Source organism: Homarus americanus, unplaced genomic scaffold (assembly GCF_018991925.1).
Source record: "Homarus americanus isolate GMGI-L3 unplaced genomic scaffold, GMGI_Hamer_2.0 scaffold7626, whole genome shotgun sequence".
Lineage (NCBI taxonomy): Eukaryota > Metazoa > Arthropoda > Malacostraca > Decapoda > Nephropidae > Homarus > Homarus americanus.
This window is the reverse complement of record NW_024718273.1, coordinates 16,676,594-16,687,562: the sequence shown is the minus strand read 5'-3', so window position 1 is coordinate 16,687,562 and position 10,969 is coordinate 16,676,594. Positions and strand designations below refer to the sequence as shown.

Genomic DNA, 10,969 nt, shown 5'->3' with positions numbered 1-10,969 from the left:
TATGTGCACCTTAAGTAAGCGCCATAACACAAGAGACCGTGTACTCTTATCAGACAATTAAATATCAGCTTCACAAGTCGGAAAAACCCAGTTTGTCAACTCTTTAAGAATTTCTAAATTTTCATTGGTTGGTTTTTCTACATACCGGTTGACTAACCTGAAATATGATTGGGCAATTTTTGCGGGAAACACAAAATGAACCAATCAGCAGCTGAGATTGCCTTCCTATGCTTTCTCTATGGAAGAACGCCGTCGACTCGCCCGTGGATCCTTTACGTCGAAGTGTACCCATCCACAGGTGAAGTATTTTTAGCAATATCTCAGTGTGTTCTGCTGTTATATGGTGACCTACTCCCCCTCCTGGGCCACACGCACCTAAAAAGTAATTATTTATCCACTAATTACTTTCATCGTGACCGGAAAATTATAAAACTTAAGAGCGTCCTCCTTAAACCTTGCAATGGCAGCCATAAAACAAAGTGCGTGCCCTTGTGAGTAAAGTTATTTTTAATTACCAGGAGAATCACTGAGTTTAGATGGCAGATGTAAAGTTCCTAGGTTGGGTATTTGTACGGCGGAGGGCCTCGAGTGACACATTGAAGGGGAAGGTTTAGAGAAACTTCAGTATTTGCTGAATCAGAATGAAGAAGTTATGGTGTTCATTGGGCAAAGATGTTCGAATGTGTAGACGAGGAGGCGGCCAGGTGATCTTTAATTAAAATATCACCTTTATCTAATCATCTACCATCGTTTAGACCAATGCACAATAGTCTGATTTATTCATACATAAAAATTAGAGCAGATAAAGGGAGAATTATTTTTAATTTTATTAGTATTTAGGAGATATAAGAAGACTAAGTGGAAGCATTGGAACGAGTGATACCATTTCAGATTTTTGTGGTCGTCCCAGAATGTGATGGACACCTACACTCTACTGTTAACTTGGTCCCCACACTCTACACCACACTTTACACTTACTGGATATGATAACAGCACTTATATTCCTGGGTTATGATGTCACTCAGTATGGTAGTGCAGCAGATGTAACAGTTGAAAGAATAATTACTGATGGGGGGGTGAGGGTAGGCGAGACAAAGGATTTTCTGTTGCAGTTAACTGATTGAATATGGGATTTATTATTGATTTTTTAAATATATATATAATTAAAAAAAAAAATGCTGAATACGTGAGGTTGGTCTCACTTGGAATATGATGCTGGAGTGTGGTTACAGTGGATTCATAAATTTTTATTGAATCTTAAAATAGGGGATAGGAAATGTTCTTTATACGGATTATGTATCTCGTAACTAGCTCTTAAGGGGATTACGTCATTATTTATACATTGCTTTTCTAGCTGGTATCTGTGACTTGACTAGTGTACAATATATTTTCTCAGATTAAGAGCTACTATATCCATCAACAGTTTGACAGTATTATCAGAGATGCCGTGATGGAACATCTACTATGAAACAACCTTGTAAAGGATTGCCAACACAGTTTTATGCCGGGGCGCTCCTGCTTAACACAATTGCTCAAGGTATTGGATATTTGGAGCCATAATCTGGAACAGGGTGGTAATATTGAAAAAATTTTACCTAGATTTTGCCAAGGCTTTCGACAGTGTACCCCACGAAAGGCTGAAAATCAAACTGGAAGGTTACAGAATTCGGGGAAATGTCCTAGCGTGGATAGAAGACTTTCTACATGACCGCAAGCAGTGTGTGGTGATTAATGGCACAAAATCATCATCCGTATCTGTCACAAGCGGGGTACCACAGGGCAGTGTATTGGGCCCGCTGTTGTTTGTTTCATAAATTATATGCCTGACGTTATACACTCCTCCATACAAATGTTTACCGATGACGCCAAGTTATTTCGGGAATTCAAGAACCAAGCAGACTGTGAAGAGCTGCAGAAGGACCTCTGTGGGCTCCAAGAATGGTCAAAGAAATGGCTGCTGAGATTCAATGTCACGAAGTGTAAGAGGATGCACCTGGGGCGTACCATCGGTAAGGAGGCCTATCATATGTCCCAACGGGATGAATAAACTGCTCTATTTGAGACTGGATGTGAGAAGGACCTAGGTGTGTATGTTGACAATGAGCTGAAGTTCTCGGGCCACTGGGAGAAGAAGGTAAATCACGCAAATAAATTATTGGGTCTTATAAGAAGGTCGTTCAGATATCTAGACGGCCCGTCCCTCGTAACGATCTTCAAGAGTGAAGTGCTTCCCCATCTGGAGTACTGTCACCCCGTCTGGTCCTCGAGATATGCTAGGGACTGTCAGTTGAAAATGTTCAAAGGAGGGCCACCAGACTGGTGCCTGCACTTCGGCACCTCAGCTACCCTGAGAGAGTGGCGCGCCTGAACTTGCCTAGCTTATACTACAGACGGGCAAGGGGCGACCTAATTGAGGTGTATTAGCATCTCAAGGGGCACTACTCAGTCGAGTGTCCTTACTTGGAGCTGGCGGACGCTCGCCCCACAAGGGGTCACAGCTCAAGATTGAAGAAGCCGCAAGTCCAGAAAACTGTGAGGGCAAACTTTTTCGGAGTGAGAGTTGCGAACTCTTGGAACAATCTACCAGAAAGTGTTGTGACGGCACCGAGTGTGACCAACCAGACTTGACCAACACTGTAGCGGGTTCAGGGGCATGCCCAGTACTTGCCAACAGTGCGTAACAGAGACGTGACCAATCGCCCAAGCAGCTAACGAGCCGAGCATTTGGTGAAGAGGATAAAAGAAAAGTAACAGAGATATGACCAATCGTCCAAGCGGCTAACGAGCCGATCAGTGGTGAAGAGGATAAAGGTAAAAAAAAAAAAAAAACTAAATTAGAATCTCATGAATATTGGGTATAATATATGTTGTAACCTGTGTGGGATGAAACTGATGCCTGTATGAAAATATACTAAAATGTAAGTCAAGCTCCCAGTTTATTTCACCTAACTTAAACACCCTAATGGTGTTATTTATTATTTTTTTAGAAGCTTCTTGTGTATGGACTGTTAGTGGTTTATGGTCTTCAGTGAGCCTTCTTTAGGAACACTTTTCATGATTATTTTTTACTGATTTTATATATATATTTTTTTTTTGCCAATGGACATGGCAGAATAGAAAGGTACTGCCAATGAGAACTTTAATTTCTTTCACTTTACCTTGGAGTCACTCACCTTATAAATGGAATCAACTGGATTAGTGAGGATTAGGAAGTACAGTACTGTGGTATTATGAGAATGTAGTATTTTATTGTTTTGAAAATTCTCTTTAATTCCTAACCCCAGTCAACTCTAACCTAAAGACCGTGTATACATCAAGCGATTTCTCTTATTTCTAGCTAAGTGACCGGGAAAACTATCACAAGAAAAATAGTAAATGTGTCGTTTCTGCTAACAATTTAATTATCTGAAATCTTAAGAGCCTTGGGTTTGATAGTTCCATTCTTTTTACTAATAATATAATTTTCTCTCCCTGACAGCATCATGCCACGTGCCAAATTAGTGGACACCAAACCCCGTGGGCGGATGTCTGCCTACGCATTTTTTGTACAGACATGTCGTGAGGAACACAAAAAGAAACATCCAGATGAGAACGTGATATTTTCTGAATTTTCTCGCAAGTGTGCTGATCGTTGGAAGGTGAGAAATTAATTCTTAAATGTACTGTATTTATATTCAGCCTAGGCCTACACTTTTAATTATTAATTGTATCCTAAACCCAGGCCTGGACAACTAAGAAATACATATAACCTCCAATCCTCCATCCCACACACACCAAAAAAAAAAAAAATATGAACAAACAAATCACTTATAATACACATTCTAGTTTTATGAAATACACTACAAAGTATATATGGAGAGCAATGAATAGTGAATAAAAAACAAACAAGTATTATTTAACTTGGTTTGGTGGTGAAATAAGGGCTACTCTTCAGGTATTTTATGTGATTATGATAGCTAGTCTCCAGGTGAGTAACAGTACCACACTAATCAGTTTATAGTACATTCTGTCAGTATGGGTTGTACAAATAGCTCTGAAATCAGTCTATATGAACTAAATACATTATGATTGTGTTTATTTTCATGGTATTTTGGTTGCATTGATTTTTGATAGGTATTATTGGCAGTCTGATTTCTTGACCCACTTATGAACTCTTTAATACTTGGCAGCTATTACTGAAACACATTTAATAGTATTGAAACCTGATGTTTTTGTATACTTTGTAGCATTCATTCTGTATTATTTATGACACATTACCCACAGATAGCAAATTGTCCACAAATTCACCAGGACTCGGGAGATATTGGTGTTGATACAATACCTTCAGGAATTGAGCAGCCAATATCTTTCAAGTTCTGGCTTATTTCTATAAATGTGTCAAGATACTGTATCAGGGAATCCAGGTATCATTAATTACGAGGAATGACTCCTGTATTTTCATGAAGGGTTTGCCGTAGTTGTGGTCACAAGACCTATGGAATGGTGTTATGTCTTACGTTTAAAATAATATATCAAATTTTATTGTAAGAAAATGTCTTTAGTCACTTATAAATTAAATGGAAGAGAGACAGTTTAGGGACTCAAACAAAGTTGGCAACTTTGTTTATACTGTATTATACCATTTTGAAATGTGTTAAGTTTCTCATATCTTTTGATAAGCAAAGTTTACAGTAGTCTTGATTTTTTTCAGTTGTCTAGCCCCAAACAATAATAATTTTATTCTAGACAATGACTGACAAGGAGAAGCATCGCTTCTATGACATGGCAGAGAAGGACAAAACGCGCTATGACACAGAGATGCGAGGATACAGGGGACCACGCCAAGCTCGTGCCACACGTAAAAGACGTAACCGTAAGGACCCTAACGCCCCAAAGAGAGCTCTGTAAGTATCAGTATAGACCTTTGCACAGTTAACCTTATATATCCTCTCATGCATGAGATAAGTTTTAAGTTATCCAGTTCCAAGATCACATCTCTGAGGCCCCCAGGGCAGGCGAGACAGCGCACGGTGAATATATACAGTATATATATTTATTTAATTTTGTGCTTTTGTCAATTTCCCTCCAAAACTTGTTTTTATTAGCACAATTCATATATCTTTGACTTTGTAACTGATTGCTCTGCAACATAAGCAAAAATAAATAAAAAATACAAGTACATGTATAATGCTATTTTTTGTCGCTTCTAATAAACATGAGAAAAAATACACACCAATACGTTCAAAACCTCCTAGCTCAAAATTATCTGAGCAAACGTTTTAAGTACTATACAGTACACTGCTAGAAGCAGAATTTTATGGGTCTTCCAATGCAGTAATCAGGTTTCTTATGACTAATAGTTTTTGAGAAAATAGCAAAAAATATTGATTCACAAATGGTAAAATATATATATATATATATATATATATATATATATATATATATATATATCATATATATATAGATTAGTTTTGTGCCCATGTTTTATATTGATATAAATCATATTGCATCTTGTAGCCAACACTATAATGAAGAGAATGATACTAATAAAATTCATGGTTTTTCTGGCTTTTGGGGTGCCCACCGGGCACATGTCATTTTATGACCCCACATCAGGGCCGGGGAGGGGGGGATATAATAAAATAAGAATGATGATGATGATAATTATAATGAGCCATAAATAAATACAAACATTAAAAAAGGATCAATACAGGTAGTTAGAAGTTTTGTTTGTATGTTGCGTTGTCAAAGTAAAAGAAACAATTGAGACCCTGCAATTGTGTGTACATGAGGCAGAAAGTCAGATCAGCAACCTGGGACTAATGTACGAGAAAAGCACAGATTATAACAACACCGTATACCATAATAACATAAATGTTATAATAGTATAATATAAAATAAGATAATGAGATCATATACAATACAGATGGATGAGCGTTCAACCACATCACATGATTGTCATCTGGTAAAAGAAAGTAACACAATATCTAACAATAAAATGCAATATAAAATAACAGAAAATATATTAGTATAAAATAAATTAATTCTGTACTAATATAAAATAAGATCATTCTGTACTCACATCCTTCAGCGAGGTGGAAGACTTCTGGAACTTGTAGATGGACTTTGGGGAGGAAGTGAGTGAATGAGTATGAGTAAAATGTAAGAGTGAGCGAAGTAGGTGAGTATAGGCGTGTGGATGAGGGTGTGTGAGTTTGGAGTAGAGGAGGGATTCCAATGTAGCATTGCTGATAAGTGGAGTGTAGGAGGTGATGGTGACCGTGGGAGGCATGTGGTGAGGAAGGGAGGGAGTGGGTGGTATGAGGCTTGCATAATGCAGGCGATATGAAGGAGGTGCTTGGGATGTGGAAGGTTGTGGTGAAGAAGAGCGGCACGTTGTTGTGTTGCAGAGGTGGTAGTCTCTGGTGGCGAGGCGCGTGATAACGTGGATGCAACCGACAGTTTCTCCCTCAGATTCATAATTTTCTTTTTTTATCACGATCATTTTCACTACCAGGCCAGGCTCTTTATTATCACTATCCACTTGATTCTCACTGTTCCAAAACAGGAGTTAAAGAAAAACATCCTCTTTCAGAGACTTTAGAGACATTATCACTATAACAAGGTTGTATAGCCTGATACGGTAACGGCTTTTGAAAACTAAACACTTTCCCTGTAAATATGAAGAAAGAAATTACATTATACAACCATCACTTCACTTCTCTAATGCTAAATAGAAATTATTTCAGGGAGTTTAGGCAGCCCACATGGAGTTACGGAAATTTAAATGGTTGCGGTTCACATTCACGGTCTGACTGCTGAGATAATACTGTGCATTTATCTTCCCCTTCTTCCCTTCCTATGGGCCTTGAGAGTTACCAATTACTTTATTTGTCAGAACATATTGTTACTATGACACATCAAAATTTGACGCAATTCTGTTGAAAACTTAACTATGGGCGAATTTTTTTTAAGTTTGGTGACTCGGTTTTTGTCAATGAAGTTTGTCTTATGAATATGACGCAAATTGCGTCATCATGAGCAAGAGAGTTAAGATTAAGAGATAGAACTAATGAACAGTTTCAAGTGTTTCTCTGTGCTGTTAAGTAGTCTGCTTAAAAACTTGAGATTATCAAACATTCCAGTTTATTGCAGTTTGAGTTGATGAATTTTCAATAACAAGTCCATGTTGATAAATGACAGTTTGTCTTGCTATCTATATGTATTCATGAACCTTAAGTCTAGATCATAAACCTGTACATTGTTACTTTCTACTGATGTTCAATTTTTCACTGACCCATTGGCTGACACATCCACTCCCAAATATCTGTAACACCTCACTACTTCTATTCTGTAACTGCTTCAAATGTAATAATGGCTCCCATCCTAACTATTATTTGGTAAATTACTTTTATTGACATTCAGTACTGGACACATTAAAGTTTTTCATTTCTCTATACACATATAGGGTGAGTAACTTTCTGGTAGCCCCAGAGTTTTGCTAAAAGTTATATACTGTATGAGATTAAATGTGAGATAAACAATTGAGAATATGACATCAAAAACTTTACTGTAAATACACAACACACGGATATATGCGGTATACTCCAGGACTACCAGTGAGTGAATTGCCCTATACTTCTCACATTGTATATTGTACAGTATTGACTCTTATGCTACTGTACACACTTTACCAAACTTCTACAATTACACTTGCAACTTTACTTCAGAATCTCTCACTACTGGAGGTTTATTTGCATTGCCTCTCATTACATCTCTCTATTACTCTTGCTTTCCTCCCTCTCAATATATGTGAAATATTGAATAACTGTGAATAATTATGCAGAATAAAACTTTAAAGAATTTCATTGGAAAAGGCGTAGCTTACATTTGTATCCATTTAAGCTCTCGTGAAGGTTAGGAATCACTACCTATTTCACTTGATTAAGCTAACCTAACATAACCCAATTCCCCATTTAGAATTAAGGTGTTTAATCATCAGGTGAAATATACTGGGGTTCCTTATCCTTATGAAATCCAGCAAATAACTTTTAAGGTAGTGGAACATCATTAACATTTATATTCTCTTACAGGTCAGCATTCTTTTGGTTTTGCAATGATGAAAGACCAAAAGTGCGAGCAGTCAACCCTGATATGGGTGTTGGAGAAGTTGCCAAGCAACTTGGTGGACTCTGGAGCAACACACCACCTGAAGTTAAATCCAAGTATGAAGTTATGGCAGAGAATGACAAAGCCAGATATGAGAGGGTTAGTGTTGTGTTACTTTCTTCACTTTATGCATAACAGTACTGAATTTCTGAGAGGTTTTTTGAGCACAGAAGAAAATTTCACAACTTGTAGCCACAATCACAAAATTCTGAAAGTAACAATGTTTTTGCAGGAAATGAAGGCCTATAAAGAAGGGAACTTTGGAGCTAAGAAAATCAAGACAGCAGTACCCAATGAGGAGGAAGATGATGATGATGAGAGTGAAAGTGAAGAGGAGGAGGATGATGATGATGATGAATGAGCTTCTCTTCTATCATAAGGATGACCTGAAGTATTATAGGATTTTGTTTGTTTTAGTTGTTTGGTGTTTGACAGGTAGGAGAGTCAGTCCTTTGAGAATGGAGGTGCAAGTTTCATAGAGCACGTGTAAGTGACTTATACCGGTAATGACAATCCCAATTTTCTTTTCCCCCCTGCCGGAAAATGTCTCATGATTTTAAAGGCCAGTGGTTGGTCCTTTTGAGTATTTTCATAAATGCCAAAGAAAATGGTATATACTGTAAATTTTTTTCTCTTATAAAGTATCAAAAGAAATTCGGTTTGTAATTGATATTTATTTCTCTTCTGAGTGACTAATTTATTTTATTTGATAGTTTTAGTATCTTGGTATTACATTCTTAAGTTGAAAACTAATGAATGTTCCACATGCATACTTGTATATACAACATTTTTGTATGATTGGTGGACATTAGGAGGTCCTTGAGGAGTCTTGATCATTACATGCAAATGATCTCTTGGTTTAAATAGTTCGTCTATCATTGTTGTAGATGTACTTCACCCTCATAGCTATTATTTGTACATCATGTCATAATAGGCTCCTAAAATGGTCAGGCTAATTCATTTACAACTCAATAATGTATTTATCATGAAATAAATATTAAAATTCAAGATATAAAGTTTACGAAAAAATCCCAGTTTTGATTATGATTAAGAAGAATAGCTTCTTTGTACAGGTCACAATTTTCTAAATACAACAGTACATTGTAAATTGTAAAGTGTTTTATGTGATACTATTGGATGTAATATGGGAAGGGCCTAATAGTTAGATTTTGGATGCTGTTCTAAAACGTAGATATGTAGATTACTTTTTTGAGGCCTGAGTGAAGATGAATTGAGCTTTACTATTTATTGTAAAGTCTTTCTACACCACACCATTTTGTTGTTGTGACCTTTTGTATGAAGAGTACAATAAAAGCCCAGTTTGTAATTAGTTATTTTTTGTTCATTTGTCATCCTTCCAAAAGAGCCAAAAACCTGTGCAGTTTTATAGACATTTGGGCTTTATTTTCCTCATATACAATGTAGTGTATTATTGTTTTCCATATAGTAATGGGAAGTTTCTAAGTGTTTGCAAGATCAGTAGTATACAGTAGATATGAGGATGGATATACATATACATGTTATACACAGGCTGGTATAAATTTCAGCCACATGATCTTTGTCGTATTTTTGTTGTTGGTATACGAGCCACAGGATGAATGAGAGCCAGAACAAGGGTCACTTTCTGTTGGGTTATACAAGAACCATTTTCTTGAAAGTTGAATAATAAATGTCTTGGTAATTAAGATTGCTGTGATAAGTGATCCTTACAGCTTGCAAAAAAAAATCCACCTGGCAAAATCTAACAGACTCTACACTCACATAAATCATTACTGTACCCCTTACACAATGATACAATAGTTCACCTGGGAGCAGTAGAAGAAATAACTCCCAACATTATTTTACTGCTGGAGGGGATAATATTTGTGGCATGTGGCAAAAAAAAGTATAAAGTAGTTATCTGAGAGACAAGTAAAGTTTACTTTACACAGCACATTTCTTATTATCCTATAGTTGTGTACAGTGCTAAGATGATGCACTTTTGTTGATTAGTTTGTAGAATGTATTTCCTTGACCCACATTAAATGATTTCTGATATCCCCACAATTCTAATTTATCTAGTCTTTAATTAACATAAATGACATATGGATTGATAGAATGGAAAGGGGAAAAACTAAATAAATCCTGCTGTAGAAAATGGCAAGAGCATATAGTGTTATCCTTGGCTCTTCATCCATCCCTGGGATATAGGGCTTTCTTTCAAACTTTAGAAAAGCTCTTCAGTTTAAAATAAACCAAGAGGCAGCTTCACACCATGAGTACTGTCTGTGTGTGATATAATTTAGATTTGTGTTTATGTAGTCCTCTGACTTTTTTTTTTCCCAACTTTAATTTACTGGGCATAAAAGAAAAATTGTAGCAAGGTCAATGCACTTTTGGTAAGTGTTAGTATGAATGAGCTCAGTGTATTTCATGAGCAAGTGAAACCTTAAACACATTTTCTCCTTCATTTATCATCATTATCCCTAAAATGGCAGCCATTAGTGATGGGAACAGCAGCCAACGATAAGGGATGTTTCATGTTCAATGTTTTTCATTTATTGTGCTTTTGAGGAATCCTTAGTTGCCAATTAAGGATTAATACATTCTTAATTTGTGAAGATATTAGCGCAAGACAATTAGGCGGAAACGCAAGCCAATTAGGTGGAAACTGTATGTTTTGTCTTCGCGAGATGCTCTAGAAAAATTGACAAATTTGTGCCTCATCACATATTTTGGATGCCGTCATAACAGCAACGAATATAAATTTTCTGGCTGCATGCATATGAGGGTTGTGGACCCCTGCTCTACACCCTTACAGGACTGCCTGCATAATTCCCCT

General features: G+C 36.8%; 1 protein-coding gene across 2 annotated transcripts; it reads left to right on the top strand.

Moving 5' to 3' along the window:
• Window positions 1–170: 170 nt before the first annotated feature.
• Window positions 171–9,478, top strand: LOC121859474 (high mobility group protein DSP1-like). 2 transcript variants are annotated; one of them, XM_042356304.1, is made up of 5 exons: window positions 171–298; window positions 3,479–3,638; window positions 4,726–4,883; window positions 8,073–8,247; window positions 8,381–9,478. In XM_042356304.1, exons 1-5 carry the CDS (start codon window positions 228–230, stop codon window positions 8,507–8,509), a joined length of 693 nt encoding a protein of 230 aa, XP_042212238.1. In that variant the 5' UTR covers window positions 171–227; the 3' UTR covers window positions 8,510–9,478. The 2 variants fall into 2 exon arrangements, with proteins under 2 accessions (XP_042212238.1, XP_042212239.1); XM_042356305.1 differs by having other exon boundaries at window positions 254–382.
• Window positions 9,479–10,969: the final 1,491 nt, after the last annotated feature.

Coding starts and splice junctions, on each gene's coding strand:
- LOC121859474 (XM_042356304.1), top strand. CDS start 228: ATGCTTTCTCTATGGAAGAACGCCGTCGACTCGCCCGTGGATCCTTTA. Junction 3,639..4,725: donor AGTGTGCTGATCGTTGGAAG/GTGAGAAATTAA, acceptor ATTTTATTCTAG/ACAATGACTGACAAGGAGAA. Junction 8,248..8,380: donor ACAAAGCCAGATATGAGAGG/GTTAGTGTTGTG, acceptor ATGTTTTTGCAG/GAAATGAAGGCCTATAAAGA.